An 18986-nucleotide genomic window follows, 5' to 3' on the forward strand; every position below is an offset into this window, starting at 1 on the left:
TCCCTATTGGGTGCATCCAGATTGAGTGATGCACGATATCGTTTCAGTCAGACAGATTTCACGCGTGGGAGCCGCAGGAGGAAAAGGCGCTCGGAAAGCGCTCATCCAGCACTTTCTTCCAGCTCTCTCGAGCGTCGTGTTTTCAGGCCGATTCAGAACGCACAGAAGCAGGCGAACAGCATTGCATTGAAACCCAAGAACGAGTGATAAATTTTACAGATACATATACACCCTTTACGAGAACGAGCGACACATTTTAAGCCAAAGAGGGGTTGGCGTTCTTCAGGAGCTCCTCGAAGTACGGCTGGTTCCACGCGCCAGCCTCCGGAGACGGCTTGTAGGCTATGGAATTTCGCATTAACATCCACATCAATGTCAGTCACAAGCACGACTCACCATCGTCGAGGCCGCACATAGAGTCGTAGCGGGTCGCTGAAGAGTCGGAGGTACCGTCGGACTCGCCAGCGGGCTTGACCCAGACGAAGGCGTCGGCGAGCTCCTCGCCAGTGTCAGCGGTCGGGCGCACACCGATACCGGCGCCGATGACGTTGCACCAGTCGCCCCAGGCGTCACGGAGACCCTGGACGCCGTTGCGCGCGGTGTCGACGATCGCGTGGTTCGGGAAGCCCGCAGCGGAGAGCGCATCACCGAAGATGGTCACGTAGCGCTGCTCGTCCTGGCACTTGTTGTACTGGCCATCGGGGGCGTTCTCGAACTCACCCGGGTTCTTGGACCACGCATTCCAGCCTATAGGAAGAGGGTAAGACGCGTCAGCCCGGCGATGGAATGAAGGGGACAAGGAGTACTAACCGGCGACGTTGGTGGAGATGCCGCGTACGTTGCTGGGCGAGCCGGCAGCCTTGTAGACCTTGGCGAGCTCTTCGGCGCCGGGCTTCAGGTTCGCGTCCCAGCCAAGCCAGCCTCCGTGGCCCGCATCGACGTACTGGACGACGTTCGGGAGGTCGAGCGACGAGAGCGCGTACGCGACACCCTCCTCGTAGCCAGACGCGGAGTTCTGGCAGGTGGTGAGGTCGCTGTTGGTGACCAGGTTGGGCAGCGAGTCGGGCTCGATGATCGCGGCGATGGCGATGTCCGGGTTGTTCTTGATGATCGCGACGATCGCTACAGAGCATGTCAGATACTGCACAGAGTGAGAGCAAGAGAGCACTCACGGTCAATGTACTCCGACTTGTACCTGTCGAGCTCGCCGACAGCCAACTCGCCGTTGGAGGCCTTGGCGGCGCAGTCGCGACCCGGGAGGTCGTAGATCACGACACCGAAGATCTCGTTCTCGCCAGTCTCCTGAAGGTAGCCCTCGAATGTCTCGATCGTAGAGATGGTGTCGCTGAGCAAGGGTCAATCAACTTTCGACTTCTCCGAAGCGACAAGACTCACAGCCAGAGGAAAGTACCGGTCTCCTTGACAACCTGCGCGGCCGGCTCGAGCGACGAGTCCGAGAGGTTGCCGATTGCAGCCTCGACGAGGCTGCTGTAGTGGCTGTTCGCATGAAGCGTGTACGACTCGAAGGGGTTGCCCTCGAGCGTCACCGCCGGCCGGCGCTTGCGGTTGGCGGGCGAGGCGACGACGGCGGCGACCAGAGCGAGGAATGTGAGGAACTTCATGCTGTTGACCGATACTGCAGAACCGTCGAGCGCGCCGCGCCTTATATACCCAGGGCTGCCCAGGGGGTCAGGCGCCTGGGCTGGGGATACGCCGACGAGCTACCTGTGTAGTTCCAGAGCCCAAGGTTGGGTTTGTCCGAGCGGGGGAAGCATCACGGGTGTCCGGGAGGAATAGGCGGAGGAGCGTCAGGTGATGGGACGTTGTGAGTCCGTGTACGCAATTCGGACTTCCTTCGCTATTGACCGAGAATATCAAGAGGCTCGCGGAAAATCTCCGAGGTAAGGACTACGAGCAGCGACGTCGGATTCCCGCAGTATATCCGTTGGAGAGTGGACGGTTCAGTGTCAGCGGGGCGACGTTCGGCGTGTCAAGGGCCAGCTGCACCGAGAGCGATGGGGTAGAAGTTTGAGGATACCTTCACCTGAGGGGGGTTGAACTCCGGGCACTGAGTGCGCAGATCTTGGCCTGAGAATCGGGGAACAGGCTTCTGGCGTCGAAGTGAATGGGAGTACTAATTGAACGTACAATTGGGAAGGTCGTGCGAACACAGTCAGGGCCTGGGGCGGTACCACATGAGGCAGAGCGTCGAGCTGAGTTTTCCCGTCCGCAGTCGCGCCATCTACTCGTACGGCTCGGGACATTGACGGGGTCTATTGAGTGGGAGAGAAGTCACGATGGCGAGAGCTTGATCACCACAGTTGCCAGAGGCGCCCTTGCGATGTTTTCCCGTAATTCGGTCCCGGACGAGCTGTGGGGTCTCGCGAGAGCCGAACAGACGAAGCCCAGTTAGATTCCTTGCCGAGGCCTTGGAGTATGCGACCGAGCTCGGAGAGACAGTGAAAGTCGGAGTTGAAGTTGTGTTGTGAGAAAGGTCGTCCAGGCCGACGGGTGTACGTGATCAGTCGATCACTGGCGGCTCGTGGACTCCGCGTGGAAATGATATGGCGTCCTTTCTGATCCAATCTCAATTCGCTCTCTATTGACCATCATGTCCGCCCTTAGCTGTTCGCGTACACCTCAAGATGGACAGCGGGAAACTATGTGAATACAACTCCAATCCGCCTAGCGGCCTGCACGTAACAGGGTCTGAATCGACACAGCCGTGTCTTGTCCGATCCAAACCTACTCAGGTCATTCAATGGAAGAGGGATGAACATGGCTCTCTGGGCCGCGCGTCTCGTTATCGACGCGTTGCTCGAGCCGGAGGGTGTCGCGACGCTCGGTGACATGAAGGCTTTGCTTGCGAATGTGCAGAACGTGCGTCTCGCAACACTCGCGCGTTGTCTTCTGATGCCGTTCACGATAGGTCAATGCTCGCGCCTCTGCAAACAAAATAAGCGATGGGCTCGATTTAACCATGAAAGTGTGCGCCAAACGGTCGAGGACAGTATCTTCGTGGTCGGACCAACTCGAGGCGTTGTTCTGCATGGTTTCTCAGGTTCGAACTTGGCCAAAGCTACTGGGCAAGCATCTGAGGACACTAGTGACGAAGTAGGCACATGAAGCGAGTCTACCGACTGTATACATGCTCTGAACACGACTAGTGTAGCCAAGACGAGTAAGGTGATATGAATGGCAGTTAATATAATCATTACGTGGTAGCGAGATCGAAAGGACAGTAAAAGGAAAGAGAAAAGGATTCCACGATCATCAGGCAAACCTCGGAAGCTAGCGTCGTATCGCACGTATACATCGGCTCCCAAAATAATATATGCTATTCAGAACCTGCCGCAACCGTGAAGGCTTCTTCGCTTGGACATGCCTTTGCCACCGCGCGTACTCTTTCAAGTTGAAGGCGAGACGGACCTTGAGAAGGTGCAATGCGCGCATAATCGACCTCAATACCGTCTCAAGGTAGTGCATACAGAGTGTTACATCTTCTGCATCAACCTTCTTCTGTCCTAATGCCCAGAGTTAAGATGGATTATTGAAGTTGATGTTGTGTGGGAAAGAGCGTGATGGCCACGTGGAGCACGACAACAATGATGAGACCCACGTGACCGGAACCGACTGACTTGAAATCAGAACGCGTCTAAACTTGAACCTGACCATCACCTCGACCTGGGCGCCACATCGCTCTCGATACTCATGGACGTCGACAGCTACTACCTAGAACAAGATGAGCGCATGGGCATGGAGAGTGAGGAGCAGGACGAGATAATGGAGTCCCTCAGCGCGTTCGCAAGGTGCGTGTTGGCCCCTCTGGTGATTTCAACGACTCATGCTCTGGAACTTGCAGATGTCTAGAGACACAAAGGAGTCTACATCAATCAAGTTATCCCTCTCCGACGAGTATGCGAGACTCCCCAGCACCGTCTGCCCGCCAGCCTTCGCCCGCTCCGCAGAGTGGCGATGAGCAATCAGCGTCCAAAGTGCCACCATCTCTTCCGAGGTCGGGCGCCAGTGTCACTATCTTCTGTATCAGAATACTAACTCGCTGTAGTGCACCCAAGACGGACCCGGATACCAGCGTCAACGATAGCATCCATGAATTCGATGCCACAAAGTCGCCGAAAACATTGGCAAAGGCGTTGCCAAAAACCAAAGAACTTACAGAAGAGCGTGAAAATCTACACAAGAAGGCGAAAAGAAAGATCGATGCACACGCTGACTCTGCTCCTCCCACGGCCGTTCAGGAGTCATCAGTGTCGGACGATATCACATCGTTGTATGTGGCCTATCCGTCCGCAGTGCTATTGAGACTGACTGTGCTGCCAGTTCCATAGTCGAGGAACGACCGCGAAAGAGGCTCAGAACTCTTGCTATGATCGGAGTCAAGCCGAAGAAAACAGCGCCGAAGAAACTGGCCAAGTTGCACATACCAACATCCCCTCGAAAGCAACCACCGTCGTCGGACGTGGCGACGTCGCCTATCGAAGAATCAAGTGCATTGATCGGGCATGCGTCTGCCGGACCTAGCTCCGCCGCCGCAAAGCCGAAGAGGGGCAGCCTACTCACAGCGCTCGAAGAGAGGATCGCCAGCGCCAAAAGCTCCGGGAGCCTAGCGCCGCAAGCTACTATGAAGCGACCGGCAGATGAGCCTGCAGAGGCAAGTGGCAGCAAGACCAAGAAGACCAAGGAGTCCAAGAGGCCAAAAGAGACCAAGAAGGACAAAGAGTCCTCTCGACGCCACGACTCATCTCGGAGCAAGCACACGAAATCTGAGCAGCAACAGCAACAGCCGCCACCACAACCGAAGCCGGCACCGCCTCCCATACCCACGACATACGCCGAATGTGTGCGGCAGAAGAAGAAGGAGATCCGATCGGACATGAAGCAAAACATCTTCACCGGTATGGACGTATTCCTCGTCATAGACGACGAGGATATGGAGGATGTGGAGGCGAAGGTCCTTTGCGTGCGTGTCCATCGCTCGCCAAGTTTATCCTTGTCGCTGACAATGTATCTAGCTCGTCCGCTGCGGCGCCCGCCTCATGGAGCGTTATATTCCGGACAAGTGCACGCACATCATTTGCGCGTCCGACAAGACCCTCCACCCCTCACTGTTCTACAAACTCCAAGTCACCTCCGTCGACGAGGTCCCCGAACACATCCCCATCCTCAACTGGAAGTTCGTCCTCAAATGCATTACCAAATACAATAAAGAAGAGGGCCCCATCATAAAGGCTAGGCAGGAGAAGGCTGATCTGGAGTGGCGCGGGCTGAAGCGGAAGAACCCCGCACCCGCACTCGTCCCACTTGAGGACCGGCCGCAGGGCTTTTTCTTCCCTCCGCAGGAGGAGTGGCCCAAGTACTCGGCGTGCCCATGGCGTGGTGAAGGGGCTGCGCAAGCGGTTGGAGGAGAGCCGAGACAGCGGGCATTGAGCTACGCGTCGAGCGAGGCGTCCGAGTCCAGCTTTTCATCGCCCTCTGGTGCTACGCCAGGGGCTGCCTCTCGTGCTACGTCCGAGGCTGCTTCTGGCGCGGACGATGCGCCGGAGGGGAAGGCAGGCAATCAAGAGGTCGACCCACTGGTCCCTTTCTACGAGCAGGCGAAGGATGACCGCGCGAAAGAATACGAAGAAGAACATGGGTTTCCGCCGCCCGGCGATGTGAGTTTACATTTCTTTATCTCACTGCGTCCGCGTCCTGGTATTCGTTCACCTGTCACTTCGTCCGCCCGTTCTACTTTATCCGCCTGTTTTACTTCATCCGCTTGGCATATCTAACCGCGACCACCGCAGTTGTGGGATCTCGAGCCAGACGAGGACGAGGACCTGGATGTTCCCGTCGTAGGTGAAAAGGTGAGCTTAAGGTCTTCTTAGTGGCTGATCATGCCCAGTGATTGATCACTTTCGCTGACACGTAATACAGGGTGACCAGTATGATAGGACCGAGGAGACGGAGGACGAAAACGACGTCGAGGACAGTCCGGTGAAGAAGGGGAAGAAGGCGAAGAAGGGCGAAGGCAAGCAGGACCCCTGACAATACACACAGAGGCCGGATACTGAAAGTCGGCCTTCTGGGCATTCTTGTCCGGACCCCCAACGGGGGTTCTCGCCATTCTTGTCCGGAATCGTATCTGGCCTTCAAAAATCATCAAAAATCGTCAAAAAATCGTCAAATATTTTCAGGGCGCCTCTGGCGCTATAAACTTGCGAATGACGCCTGCCTGAGCCTCTGTGGCTCTTTTACATGCTGCTTTCACCCTCTCGGCCGCGATCTTACAGTGAGAATGCTGAGAAACGCCGTATCATCGCAAAAAGGTCTAAAACGTGAGCCTCGCGCCGCGTTCGAACTCGTAGACAGCTTCGATTCGAGCCGCGCGGTTCCGTTAGGCCACCGCAACCTTTAGGATTCAGTACGCTGACATATGTGCTGCCACCGTCCGCCACGACAATCCTGTCCGGACCTGAATCTGCCTGTTGACCCCTCCGAGCGGTTTCTGTCCGGATTTTTATCTGGGCGAGGGCGCGATTTTGGGCCGTTCTTGTCCGGATTTGTATCTGGAATATACTCGTATTGTCAGGGGTCCTAGGCAAGCGGGTCAGTCGGTTTCTTCCATCACTATCGTGAATCCTTCTCCGAGCATTGTCGCTGATGCTTCACAGAAATTCGCCTGCGATACCGTACCCGCGCCCGGTCCTCAGGGACCGTGCCCCAATCAGGATGTGATCGACATCCTGACGAAGCTCCAGGAGATCCACAAGATTCGGGCGGGCATCGATGACAAGTTCAAGGTGTTGAGTTACTCGAAGTGTAGGAACTTTCTCTGCTCGAGGAAATGATCCTCGTTGCTCACGTCGGCTGCCCTACAGCGCTGAGAAACATTCGGGTCTACCCATACCGCATCCGCACTGCGAAAGAGGCGATGAAGATACCCGGTGTGGGGGCGAAGACCGCTGACAAGGTGCGCAGTGGTCAACCCGTTCAACGATCCGTCGTTGACACACGCAATATAGATTATGGAAATTATCAGGACAGGAACCCTCAGGCGGCTGATGCACGAGTACACGCCAGACGTGGATGTGCTATGGCGTTTCAAGGGCATCTATGGTGTCGGTGAGTGCTACCATACCGGCGGTTCGAGGGACATCACGCTGAACCAGCGCTTCTCAGGTACGAAGACAGCCCAGGACTGGTACAACTGGGGCTGCCGCACGCTCGATGACGTCGCAAATGGGAAGGGCGGCGTTAAACTCAATCCAGGCCAAAAAATTGGGATCAAGTACTATGCTGGTACGTCTAGTTTGAGTCGGTGGACACACTTAGGAAGAACTCACCCTTCACCAGATCTTCAGGAGCGCATGCCGCGAGAAGAAGTGAAGGAACTATACGACCTCATAGTACCTTACGGTGCGCATGATTGCCAGCAACTGCATTAAGTCAGGCTGATTTTGCTGCAGGAAAGCGAGTCGATCCCAAGCTCGAGCTCTACGTGATGGGAAGCTACAGGCGGTACGCGCTAATCACAACTTCTCTTCCTCACGTATGCTGACCCTTTGCGATTCAGCGGCAAGAAAGATTGCGGGGACATCGACATAATGATCACACGCCCCACCGACGACGGAGGCACGCACGCCGGGGCAATGCACGAGCTGCTCAAGTACCTCCGCCGCGCCGACATCATCACCGAGGACCTCGCAGTTCCAGAAGACCCGTACGACCCGGAATGTGTCTACCACGGGCTGTGCCACCTACCCAAGACGCCAGGGGCGAAGCAGCGACGAATCGACTTCCTCGCCGTGCCGTGGAAGTCGAAGGGCGCGGCGCTGATCTATTATACGGGTGATGATATTGTGAGTATAATTTCAGGCTTTCTAGCATTGTATGGGTACTGATGATTTCGCAGTTCAATCGTGCGATGCGGTACAAGGCCGGCACAATGGGGTATTCGCTCAACCAAAAAGGGCTATACGCGGGGGTGGTACGGGACGTCCACGATAGGACGAAAAAGCTGAACCAAGGTAAGTTGCTTTTATTCTTCCGGCCAGAATATCCCTGACCGCTCTCTAGGGAGCATCATTGCTTCGGAGACTGAGGAAGAGATCTTCAAAATACTTGGTGTTCCCTGGCAAGAGCCCTGCCAACGTGTGCGCAACATTTAGGAGTCGTACGACTTACTATTTGTGCTGTATATACCCTCGATACTGTATTTTTACGAACGAAAGGCTATGTTAAGCGCTTGAAATTGAGGAACGGTGCTGTGGGTCCGCTGCACGTGGCAGTGCCGGACAAACGGCGGTCCGGGTTGGCGGTGACAAGCAGCCACCACTTGTCCGCCGCCATCATCGTCGCCGGCATGGACGACCTTGTAAATCCCAAATCGGAGCCCTCGACCTCGACTGTGAACCCTGAATCTGCTCAGGCGTCTAATCTTACGTTCGCGCAGGCGCTGGAACAGACGGAGCCCGAAGACGTGCGTGTCGCGCTCGGCGCGGGGGCTGTGTGCTGACGAACGACAGACCATCTTCGTTGCGGCGCAACGGGGCGATGTTGAGCTCATCAAGCGACTGATTGCGTCGGGGAAGGCCAAGGCGACTGACCGCGACGAGTCGAACATCACCCCCCTGCACTGGGCGGCGATCAATGCCCAGGTCGCTGCATGTCGCTACCTCCTTGAACAGGGTGCCGAGGTTGACGCGCTCGGAGGGGACCTCGTAGCCACCCCGATGCAGTGGGCTGCGCGCAATGGCTACCTCTATGTCATCCAGCTGCTCATTGCACACAACGCCGACCCCACCATTGCCGACTCGCAGGGCTACAACTCCCTTCACCTTGTCACTCACTCGTCATCCGTCATGGCTCTCCTCTACATGCTTCACCAGCCCGTGAACGTTGACTCGCGCGATGCGCAGGGGCACACCAGTCTCATGTGGGCTGCGTATCAGGGGGACGCGCTCAGCGTTGACCTACTCCTGCGACATGGCGCAAACCCGAACACGCAGGACGACTCGGGGCTTACACCGCTGCACTGGGCTGTTGTACGCGGTAACCGCGTCAGCATTCGCCGGCTTATTGAGAAGGGAGCCGATCTTACCGCCAAGGATGGCGAAGGTCGCACGCCACGCGACATGGCCGTCGAGCTGAAGAGTCTTGGCGCCTGGAAGAGAGCTCTTGAGGAGGGTGGCATGAATGAGTTCGGCGTGAAGAAGACCAAGCCTCTCTCAGATCGCAACACCAAGATTGCGATCTTCGTGCTCCCCACTATCTTCTTCTACCTCATCTTCATGACCTTGACGCTCCTACCGTGGTATACCGGAATCATCCTTGCTTTCGCAGAGTTCTTCGGCATGCACCATGTGCGTAGGCGCTGCTTCGAGACCACCTGCGTTGCCGCTGACCAACCCTCAGATTGTCACACGTGTACTACTAAACGATGTAAACTACACCGAGGGCGTTCAGAACACGCCCTACTTCTCCGGTATCATACTCGCGTCCCTAGTATGGGTCTTCTATGCGTGGATAACGCGACTACTGCCGGGTAAGCACTTGGCACGGTGCGGCTGAAGCTCCGTTCACCTCGCTAACATACTGTAGACACACCTCACCATCCGCTTGCCCACCTCGGCTTCGCGCTTTCCTTCATGCTTTGCTCGTACAACTTCTTCCGCTCCATTACGCTGGACCCGGGCACTTGTCCGCGACCAGCGAGCGATGCAGAGTTGAAGACAGTCATAGAGGACTTAGCATCTGAGGGTCGCTTGAACGGGCAGACGTTTTGCATACAGTGCATGGTAAGTAGTACAAGACAATGTCTCACTGCAAACTCATCACGCTTCGCAGGCTCGCAAGCCCCTTCGTTCCAAGCATTGCAGATTCTGCGACAAATGCATTGCACGCAGTGATCAGTGAGCCATTCATTCTCGTCGTGCATCCGTGCTGCTTACTGACTGTTCCAATCAGTCACTGCCCGTGGGTATGGAATTGCGGTATGTCTCTCTCAGTAAAACTATGCGAAGACTAAATTCCTACAGTCGGTCTGAATAACCATCGCCAATTCTTGCTCTTCGTCATCTTCCTGGTCTTCGGGATCACATTCTTTGACTACCTATCATACTCCTGTGAGCGATCCAACGATGAGCTGTCGGTGCGATCTAACTTTGTCTCAGTCTACTCCGGCCTCACCATCGAACCCAACCCCGATTCCTACTCCGCTTCATGCCCGTTGCCGCCCGACGTCTGCCAGTACATGGCTCGCGATCCCTTCCTATTGTCAGTCGCTCTCTGGGCGACACTGCAGCTGGCATGGACCATCGTCCTGCTAGCATCGCAACTCTGGCAGGTCGCGCGCCAGATGACGACGTTCGAGGTCAGTAACCTCGGCCGCTATGGATTCATGGGTGGCCGCGGCGGGCAGAGCCTTGCCGGTCAGATGGGCCACCGCCATCGCTCGAGCAGTGTCACGGGCGAGGACGCGTCGCTGATGTCGGACGCGGCGACCACCAACATCACGCATGGCCACGGGCATACGCACGGTCATCGCCATGGGTGTGCTGGGTGCGGGAGCGGGTTCCTGATGCATCTCCTCGGCTTCGATCGCTTCACCAAGGGTCGGGCGGTCGACGGTCTTGCGATGGCTGGCCGGGCAGCCAACCCCTTCGATCTGGGTCTCGTTGGCAATTGCAGAGACTTCTGGACCGCCGGCAGGGAGTTGGGCGTCGAGTACGACAAGGTCACTATCATCCCATTCTGGCTGGTAACATGATGCTCATGTGAACTCACAGCTATACGACGTGCCGCTCGAGGGCTTCAAGAAGGCGAAGGAGCGTCGGCAGAGGGAGGAGGAGGACGAAGGCCTAGGCTCGTCCCGCAAGACGCGCAAGGGGCTCTTCATGGGCCTCTCGCTCGGACGCGCTGGGAGCAGCCGGGGCGCGTACGAGCCGATCAGTCAGGCATGAGCCCTATCGCCCTCTATGGGCAGGTACACTAGCTACGCAATGGACGCTTTCATGAATCAATGTATGAGGATATGTTCTATCGACGTACGGGGTGATGCTTGTCGTTGCTTGCTAATTTATTGGATGCACTATGCACGTCTGTCTACTGAAGAAATGGGCTTTGAGACTGCACGATGGTAGGTGGGCTGGTTTTGATTGCAGAGGTGGTCGGCACATTCGATACGGCGCGAACGAAGGTGCGTCTGATGATTAGTCCCCAGCACCCCTTCTGACCCCGTCTTCCTGCAATAGCACACGGCATGTCTTCCAATCTCCGTATGCTTCGCGATGACATGAGCCTCGCTGCGCTGGCTGAGCGTCTTCGACAAGTCTTCGATCTCGAATGTCGCCCGACCTTCGAATGCATCGGCGATTGACTACGCGCCCTAGCGCAGCTCACCGTTCCTTAGCACGATGATCAGTGCTACAGGCTACATGTCCGGCGCTGAAGGTACCTATGGATGGAGTAGAAGACATGCTTATGTCTCGCTAGTGCTAGCTGCGCTGGCGCTCGTGCTGGAAGGTCGGCGGTGGTCTGGTAGATAAGACCAGCAGCAACGAGGTCAGTCTGCGCTTGACCGCTGTTCATCGTTTCAAGCCCTGAATTGTTCACAATGTCTAGCGCCGCTGCTATCATCGAGACGTTGGTGCAACGACTTTGGAACTTGCAGGCCACGCATTGCGCACATGGTGAGGGTTACTGAATAGCGAGCCGTATCGCTCGGGTAGACTGAATGTCATCGTCAGTGGCATCGAGCACGATCATAGTCTTTGACCACTGTGGGTTTTTCCAACCCTCTTCGTTTCGGCAAGACGCTCACCGCGGTGCCAGTGATTACTCTAGACGATGAGGTTCGTGCTCTGAGTCCGATAACTGCCCATTATTCACTGACCGGCTCGCAGATCCAATTAATATGGGTATTGTGATGCTTCTTACCCCTAAGGATGCTCGTTGAGGGATTTGCTTAGAAGAGCTCGTGGTCTTTGGGGAAAATTCTGTTTATGTTTGTGAGTGTTACTGTCGTCGGTGCGACCTCACGATCACTCATTGGTGCGCAGAACCGATATTTTGGCCTGGCTTCAGTGATGTGCGTGCTCTACATATGGCCTGCCTTGCTTTGTCTAACTTCAGTCTCCTGTAGAGTCAATCTGTACGGTAAGCTACCGTATCATGTATATGCGGGCCTCAGCTCATCGTGTTACACATAGGCCTGTTTACACCATCTTTGACGGATAGTGTAAGCAATTGCCTTCTGTAACTGGCTTTTGATCTCACAGCGCATTCCTAGTTGTGCGTCTCGCATTCAGTACGCAAACCAGCAACTAACGGGGCTGGATCAACCGTAACAGCTGTAGGTGAACTTCTACATTGCCTTGCTTTGCTGACGCACTCGACAAGGCCTGACTTACTTTCGATGGCAAGGCGCGACTGGCGTCGCCGTTTGCGTTGTGTCCGAAAGTAGGCTGTTCACAGAGATGGCACCCGAAAGTGACTGACTCTCACGGCAGTTATACTCCTAATGCGCCTCTACGTCCTCTACCTTCTCAACAAGAAGATCCTTATCGTAATGCTCGTGGGCTTCGTCGTCTCGTCTGGCTTTGCTGCCGCCATCATGGGCCTTGTCATGCAGCGCGTCACTGGTCGGTACTCCTACCTTCTTTCCAACATTTACTGAAACAGAGTATCGCACAGCGGTCGTGGTCACCTTACCAGGCCTCAAGCCGATGTGCGTTCCGAGTAACGTATCACCGAAGTTCTACACATACTGGATCCCTTTCTTGGGCTTCGAGAGCCTGTTATGCGCGCTCGCGCTATATCGCGGGTTCCAGACGTATCGGATGGATAATGCGTCCTATACATCTAGTCGGCTGCTCATACGCATCCTCATACGTGACTCGGTGATGTACTACCTCGCGCGAGTACTAGTCGATGACTGGCTCGAACAGGATGCTGACGCCCATCCCACCAGCGTCTTCGCCACATACTTCACTAACATGTTGATGTGGGCTGCGGCGCCGGTGCGTGATGCTCCTTTGCTATACCTGCCCTCGAAATAACATTCGCCTCAGCCCTCCCTCCTCGAACTCCCCATCGGCTTCGCCGTCGCCGTCTCCTGCGTCCTCGGCAATCGCATGATGTTCAACATCCGGCAGGCCAGCCTCGACACGCAACGCACCAAGCTCCCCATCCGCTCGCCCTCCTCCGCCGGTCGCTACTGCTCCACCCCCGCGAGTGGTCGCTACTGCTCCTCCCCAACAAGTGGTCGGTACTCAGCCTCCGGGAGCCGCCGCTACTCCACCCCGCCCGTCCCGCGCTTCACCCGCGAGGTCGTTACCGTGCGCGACGGGTCCGTGCATAGGGAGATCTGCTACCAGATCCCGCCGGCGGTGCTGAGGAGGGACTCGGTGATTTGTCTCGATACGATGCGGGTTGGTCATGGAAGGGGTGAGAGTACGGGGAGTGAGACGACAAGCTCGCCGACGAGCAGTACTTATACGCATCAGACTGTGATAGCGCTGTAAGTGGTTGCGAGTGTTTTTGTGTACACGGGAATATATATTGGATCATGCCCATATACCGAACATATAGAGCGTACATAGACATGATCTCGAGGGAATACAACAAAGAAGGTAAAGGACAGGACGGGCACGTATATCACAAGTAGTTTTTTCTTTGAGATGACAAATATCACAACTACATCAAACCCAAAGCTCCACCGCCCCAATACTCGACGACACTCTCGCACTCCCCCGCGCCTTCCCCTCCTCGCTCCACCCGACCGCGCCCTCCACATGCGTCCCAACGTTCTGCCTGACGTCCAAGTCCCTGGCACCTCGCCCCGTCCCCTCATCCTCCTCCCCCTTCCGCACCTGCACGCGCGCGAGACTGGTCGAGGCATCGAAGGCACCCTCGTACGTAGGGTGCAGCCGCACGTCGGCCTTGCCGAGGGTCGTGTGGGCGTCGAGGGAGAGGGCGGCATCGAGAGGAGAATCGAGGAACTCGAGCGTGAGCCCGGCATTCTGGGTGTGCGCGTCGAGGGCGAAGGACCCGCCGGTGGACTGGGTGGACGAGAGCGAAACCGCGAGGCGGATCTGGCTGGGGTGAGAGTTAGTTGTTTGTTCACCGTGCACTGGGACCTCGATCGACAGGAGGGAAAACTCACCCATTCGCAGTATGCACCCTTGCCTTCGTCTCCGGGCCCGCAGGGTCGTTCTCGAGAGTCACCGTGGCATAGATATGTGCATTCTGCGTGAAGAGCGCCAAATCCTTGCTTGCGCTGTACTCACCCTCGATAGCCCCATTCGCTGTGGTGATGTCGACGATGGGGGCGGAAGCGGTGGCGGCGACGCGTCCGTTGCTGGTGCGCAGGGTCAGGGCCTCGTCAGCTCGGAAGACGCCATCGATGCCGGCGTTCGAAGTGCCGATGGTGCCGTGGACGGCGTGGATGGACTGAAAGAAAGGGTAAGCGATGGGAGGGCGAGGGGGGGAGAAGATGGGAAGATGGGAAGAAGTCGAGACTGACCTTGGCATAGATCCCCGCGTTGAAGGTCTGCAGGTTGAGCGTCTGGAAAAGAACCGTATCCGCCAGCTCCTCGATGGTGTGCTGGAAGATGGGCAGGTCGGTGGTGAGCTTGTTGACCTGCTGGACATCGTCCTTGAGCTTGGGCAGGACGACCTCGACGGCGAAGTGGATGCGGTGGTGGTGACGATGGTGATGGTTGTTCCACCATTCGTCGGTCTGTGCGCGTTATTAGCTCAATGGAAAGCGCAAATCAGGCAAGAAGCCTACAAAAATCCCCAGACCAGCCGTATCGTCGCTACCCTCGCGCTTGGCCAGGCAAGCCTTCGCGTGGTCGAAGCCCGCGGGTGTGTCGGTGTGCACCTCGACGTTGACCAAGACATCGTCGGTGACCACATCGCTTTGCCGGATGTGGATCTTGCCATGCGAGCGTGGGCCGCGAGCGAGGGCGAAGAGCTCCTCGACAGGCAGGTCGAACTTGAAGGAGACCCTGCCCACGTGGGAGTTCTCGCCAATATTCCAAGCGGGGCAATCCTCGAGGGTTACGCCAGGCGGTATGGGGTAGTCGTGATCCTGGAACCGGCGTCAGCGACGGGCAAATAATGGGGATCAACAAGGAGGAATTGAGTACGTAGACTCACATCCATATTGAACCCAAGGATACGCGAAGTCTGGTACCGGACCGTATCCGAGAGCAGGTGAACCGCGAAGACGAGCAGCGTAAAGAGGAGCGCGAAGTGACAAAAGCGACGGATCCGGATCTGACGACGGCGATGGTCTTCCAGAGACCGAGAAGGTAGACCACCTCCTGGCAGCAAAGGCGTGCGCACGTCCTCTTCACCAAAGGTTGGATCAACGCCCTTGTCAGCGTACGAGTCTTCCGGAAGTGATATAGCGCCCATGATAACTGATGCTGAGGAGGTAAGGAGCCGCAGAACAGAGATGCCTTATATCGGAGAGCAGGAGGATGAGGCGAGGGGCGACGCGGGAGGTGGGCTGTGCTGCGCCCTGCGCCGCGGCTGGTGGCGTCATACCTCGGCAGGCGGTCAATGTGAGCTGAACAGGAACAAACTCGCGTCTCGGCGGCTTTTGAAGGAACAGACTATGGCCGCAGTTGCTTGAGGGGAAATTTGCTTAGTCGACGTTCAGCAGCGCAGCAAACTTTTGAGCGTCGGACTCGCCTGGCGCCACGCTGAAGTTCGACTGCGCGCTGCGCGGGGATCCGGTTTGAATCCGAGTGAGTCAAAGGGAAGTGGGGAGTGCTTACAGAGCTAGACGCTGTGCCTATCTCGAGACTCGTGCCACTTCAAAGCAGATACCTTCATTCAAGACTCCCCAATCCCCAAACACTGGTACTGTGACCGATAGGCATCGCAACTACGCTACTCCCGGGATCGCAGACCTGTCTCTGTCGATGAAGCCGAGGAAAGGAAAGACAAGGGGATTATCTTGCTGCTGCCCCGAAGGGTGCTGCTGATCTCGAGGAATGCATCTAAAAGGGCACATGGGGGCGGGAGGCAGGTGTGGGTCCAATCAGAACGCGCATGTGATGATGCATGTGACTTGAGAGAAATTGGCGCCGATGACGTGTGACGTCACGCAACGCGGCACTGGTGCTCCTCGTCGACGCGCACGGCGACGCTCCCAACTCTTCTTCCAAACCACCATGACCCACCTAGCGACTTCAAAACCTGGATACTACGGCAAGGGCTCAGCGATTGTCGCCGAGCCAGCGCGACCAGGCGAGGGTCCCGTTCGCCGTTTCGCTCCGACAGCAGACCGCTTGATTACCCAACCCAAGGAGGGGGTTGAGACCGTCTATGACGTTCTCACATCCGCGGTGGCGGAGCACGGCGACCGCAAAGCACTCGGGTACCGCGACATCCTCAAGATTCACGAGGAGGAGAAGGAGATCACGAAAGTCATTGGGGGGAAGGAAGTGAAGGAGAAGAAGATTTGGAAGTACTTCGAGCTCAGCGACTACAAGTTCCTTTCCTACAAGGAGGTCTTCGTCGCTGTCTCGGAAGTCTCCCGTGGCCTGGTTGACCTGGGCATCACCAAGGACGACATCTTCAACGTGTACTCGCAAACATGGTGCGTGCGGTGCTGCTGCGGCGCGCATACGACATGCTGACAGTGCTTTAGTATCAACTGGCAGCTCATCGCGCACGGATGCTCGTCCATCTCTACGACCATCGCCACCGCGTACGACTCCCTCGGCGAGGAGGGACTGACGCATTCGCTCAACGAGCCCGGTTGCGTGGGCATCTTTACGAACGCGGATCTCTTGCCTACGGTGCTGCACGTGTTGCCGAATACCCCCACCGTACGCGTCATCATCTATGACGAGAAGCCCTCCGCGGACCTCCTCGACAAGCTGCGCGGCGTCCGCGAGGGGCTTACAGTCCTCTCCATCGACGAGCTCCGCGAGCGTGGGCGGACGAAGTCCGAGGACACGCTTGACGGAAGGAAGCCGACGAAGGACACGATGATGTGCATCATGTACACTTCTGGCAGCACCGGTGCGCCGAAGGGTGTGTGTCTGACGCACTCCAACCTCGTCGCTTCCGTCGGTGCCGTCTACGTGCACCTGGGGCACCATCTGACGAAGGAGGACAGCTTCCTCGCGTACCTCCCGCTTGCGCACATCCTCGAGTACATCGTCGAGATGACGATGTTCTACGTCGGGATGCCCTCCGGCTACGGTCGCGTCAAGACGCTGACCGACGCGTCCGTGCGCAACTGCCAGGGTGACATGACCGCCTTCCGCCCCAGCATCATGATTGGTGTGCCCGCCGTGTGGGAGACCATCCGCAAGGGCATTCTTTCGAAGGTCAACAAGAGCGGTACCATCAAGAAGAGCGTCTTCAACGGGGCCATGACCGTCAAGAAGAACAACGTCCCGGGTCTGGCCCAAATCGCTGACTCCGTCGTTCTCAAGAGCGTGCGGGAAGCAACGGGTGGTCGCCTGCGTGTCGCTCTCAGCGGTGCCTCTTCGCTCAGCCGAGAGACGCAGGAGTTCTTGAACGTCGCATTGGTGACGCTACTCCAGGGTGAGTATCTGCTACTTGCTTTCTCTGCAGTCGACGACGAATCCAGAGTTGAACAGTCGCTGACACTATTTTTAGGTTACGGTATGACCGAGTCCTGCGGCATGTGCGCGATTCTGCCGCCAGAGCTCATGCAGTACGGTGTCGTTGGTATCCCCGTTCCGTCTATCGAGATCAAGATGCTCGACGTGCCAGAGGCTGGCTACAATGCGAACGGCGACCCGCCACAGGGCGAGATCTGCATTCGCGGCCCTTCGGTGACGAAGGGCTACTACAAGCGCCCCGACCTCAACGAGGACCCGAACGTCTTCACCGCCGACGGCTGGTTCCGCACGGGCGACGTCGGCCGGTGGAACAAGGACGGCACGCTCTCGATCATCGACCGCGTCAAGAACCTCGTCAAGCTGCAGAACGGCGAGTACATCGCGCTCGAGCGGCTCGAGTCCGTGTACAAGGCGTGCAACCTCGTGCACAACATCTGCGTGTACGGCTCGTCGGACCTGAAGCAGCCGCTCGCGATCATCATCCCGAACGAGGCGCACCTGCGGCACACGCTGGAGGAGCAGGGCTCTAGCGAGGCGAAGGCGGAGCTGCCGGTGCTGTGCCACAGCGCGAAGGTGCGCGCGCTGGTGCTGAAGGAGTGCAACGCGGTGGGGAAGAAGAACGGGTTCAAGACGATGGAGCTGCTGCAGGCCGTCGTGCTCACGCCGGACGAGTGGACGCCGGAGAGCGGGCTCGTGACCGCAGCGCAGAAGATCCAGCGGTCGAAGATTGGGAAGGCGTTCGAGAAGGAGATCAAGGAGATCACGGACGGGCAGCGATAGGGCGCTCGGCAGCGCTAGTGTGGCGGCGCGTTGACGACCACTGTATGGCTTGCTCGTAGGATACCATCTTCGACGGATTGAACTCTTTATCTATTCTCTTCTCGTGCTGTGGCGTGATGTACTCAGTAGTACGGCTCAGTGTATGGCGGCTCAGCTTATCAACCGCATTTTTGTATCGCGTTGAAGCTCACAAGGTCGCAGAGGGGGGTGGGGTCCAGGACGTGCGGACACTGTTCAGCCTACCATTGGGCAGAACTCTCGTCAGCGCCCATGGGCTGTGGGTTGCTTATGCGCCGCTTGATCTGCCCATCGAGCAATACGGCTGGATGTGCATGGCTAGGTACAGGTCTGAGGTGACAGGTCAACGACCAGCGAATGTCACAGTTGAACTTTCTGTGACTCGGCGTCGCCCAACCAATTCCTTCGTCCAATCCATCCTTGTGCCATAATGCTGCCCGTTCGTGAAGTTATCTATCGGCTCTGGACGGCGGCCTTGCGATTGAAGGTTTTGCGCGATATTTGGCGAAGGACGGACAGTTTCGCCCTAACATAAATTGGGCAAAAGCTAAACGAGACGGACTGGTTGAT

General features: G+C 57.0%; 8 protein-coding genes across 8 annotated transcripts; 6 read left to right on the plus strand and 2 right to left on the minus strand.

Moving 5' to 3' along the window:
• Nucleotides 1–167: 167 nt before the first annotated feature.
• Nucleotides 168–1664, minus strand: SCHCODRAFT_02639534 (glycoside hydrolase family 6 protein). Its single transcript, XM_003028437.2, has 5 exons — nt 1396–1664; nt 1173–1345; nt 811–1122; nt 397–747; nt 168–342 (listed from the first exon to the last, which is right to left on the minus strand). The coding sequence occupies exons 1-5, from the start codon at nt 1620–1622 to the stop codon at nt 257–259; spliced, it is 1149 nt and encodes a 382-aa protein (XP_003028483.1). The 5' UTR covers nt 1623–1664; the 3' UTR covers nt 168–256.
• A 1114-nt stretch (nt 1665–2778) lies between these two features.
• SCHCODRAFT_02671943 (uncharacterized protein) lies at nt 2779–6048 on the plus strand (the record flags this gene model as incomplete). The annotated part of the gene is made up of 7 exons (XM_003028142.1): nt 2779–2880; nt 3649–3809; nt 4067–4291; nt 4342–4981; nt 5034–5675; nt 5808–5867; nt 5938–6048. The coding sequence occupies 7 exons, from the start codon at nt 2779–2781 to the stop codon at nt 6046–6048; spliced, it is 1941 nt and encodes a 646-aa protein (XP_003028188.1).
• A 250-nt stretch (nt 6049–6298) lies between these two features.
• SCHCODRAFT_02671944 (uncharacterized protein) lies at nt 6299–7448 on the plus strand (the record flags this gene model as incomplete). Its single annotated transcript, XM_050346635.1, has 5 exons — nt 6299–6391; nt 6675–6822; nt 6882–6973; nt 7026–7125; nt 7183–7448. The coding sequence occupies 5 exons, from the start codon at nt 6299–6301 to the stop codon at nt 7446–7448; spliced, it is 699 nt and encodes a 232-aa protein (XP_050198306.1).
• Nucleotides 7449–7577: 129 nt separating this feature from the next.
• On the plus strand, nt 7578–8171 carry SCHCODRAFT_02515594 (Nucleotidyltransferase; the record flags this gene model as incomplete). Its single annotated transcript, XM_003028143.1, has 3 exons — nt 7578–7862; nt 7916–8034; nt 8084–8171. Coding segments are annotated over 3 exons (492 nt in total), but the record flags the coding sequence as incomplete, so codon positions are not given.
• A 2015-nt stretch (nt 8172–10186) lies between these two features.
• SCHCODRAFT_02639543 (uncharacterized protein) lies at nt 10187–11107 on the plus strand. The gene is made up of 2 exons (XM_050346089.1): nt 10187–10738; nt 10791–11107. The coding sequence occupies exons 1-2, from the start codon at nt 10256–10258 to the stop codon at nt 10962–10964; spliced, it is 657 nt and encodes a 218-aa protein (XP_050198307.1). The 5' UTR covers nt 10187–10255; the 3' UTR covers nt 10965–11107.
• Nucleotides 11108–11617: 510 nt separating this feature from the next.
• SCHCODRAFT_02671946 (uncharacterized protein) lies at nt 11618–13526 on the plus strand (the record flags this gene model as incomplete). Its single annotated transcript, XM_050346636.1, has 11 exons — nt 11618–11693; nt 11751–11783; nt 11836–11855; nt 11973–12011; nt 12063–12123; nt 12213–12241; nt 12293–12359; nt 12427–12462; nt 12513–12644; nt 12697–13022; nt 13074–13526. 11 exons carry the CDS (start codon nt 11618–11620, stop codon nt 13524–13526), a joined length of 1272 nt encoding a protein of 423 aa, XP_050198308.1.
• Nucleotides 13527–13703: 177 nt separating this feature from the next.
• Nucleotides 13704–15426, minus strand: SCHCODRAFT_02602535 (uncharacterized protein; the record flags this gene model as incomplete). The annotated part of the gene is made up of 5 exons (XM_003028438.1): nt 13704–14100; nt 14168–14454; nt 14528–14743; nt 14795–15097; nt 15166–15426. The coding sequence occupies 5 exons, from the start codon at nt 15424–15426 to the stop codon at nt 13704–13706; spliced, it is 1464 nt and encodes a 487-aa protein (XP_003028484.1).
• Nucleotides 15427–16125: 699 nt separating this feature from the next.
• On the plus strand, nt 16126–18857 carry SCHCODRAFT_02752336 (acetyl-CoA synthetase-like protein). Its single transcript, XM_003028145.2, has 3 exons — nt 16126–16618; nt 16670–17577; nt 17653–18857. The coding sequence occupies exons 1-3, from the start codon at nt 16191–16193 to the stop codon at nt 18396–18398; spliced, it is 2082 nt and encodes a 693-aa protein (XP_003028191.1). The 5' UTR covers nt 16126–16190; the 3' UTR covers nt 18399–18857.
• Nucleotides 18858–18986: the final 129 nt, after the last annotated feature.

This window comes from Schizophyllum commune (genome assembly GCF_000143185.2).
Source record: "Schizophyllum commune H4-8 unplaced genomic scaffold SCHCOscaffold_11, whole genome shotgun sequence".
NCBI classification, from domain to species: Eukaryota; Fungi; Basidiomycota; class Agaricomycetes; order Agaricales; family Schizophyllaceae; genus Schizophyllum; species Schizophyllum commune.

Coding starts and splice junctions, on each gene's coding strand:
- SCHCODRAFT_02639534 (XM_003028437.2), bottom strand. CDS start 1,622: ATGAAGTTCCTCACATTCCTCGCTCTGGTCGCCGCCGTCGTCGCCTCG. Junction 1,123..1,172: donor CAAGTCGGAGTACATTGACC/GTGAGTGCTCTC, acceptor CATGCTCTGTAG/CGATCGTCGCGATCATCAAG. Junction 343..396: donor TATGTGCGGCCTCGACGATG/GTGAGTCGTGCT, acceptor GAAATTCCATAG/CCTACAAGCCGTCTCCGGAG.
- SCHCODRAFT_02639543 (XM_050346089.1), top strand. CDS start 10,256: ATGGCTCGCGATCCCTTCCTATTGTCAGTCGCTCTCTGGGCGACACTG. Junction 10,739..10,790: donor TGGGCGTCGAGTACGACAAG/GTCACTATCATC, acceptor GTGAACTCACAG/CTATACGACGTGCCGCTCGA.
- SCHCODRAFT_02752336 (XM_003028145.2), top strand. CDS start 16,191: ATGACCCACCTAGCGACTTCAAAACCTGGATACTACGGCAAGGGCTCA. Junction 16,619..16,669: donor AACGTGTACTCGCAAACATG/GTGCGTGCGGTG, acceptor ACAGTGCTTTAG/TATCAACTGGCAGCTCATCG. Junction 17,578..17,652: donor ATTGGTGACGCTACTCCAGG/GTGAGTATCTGC, acceptor CACTATTTTTAG/GTTACGGTATGACCGAGTCC.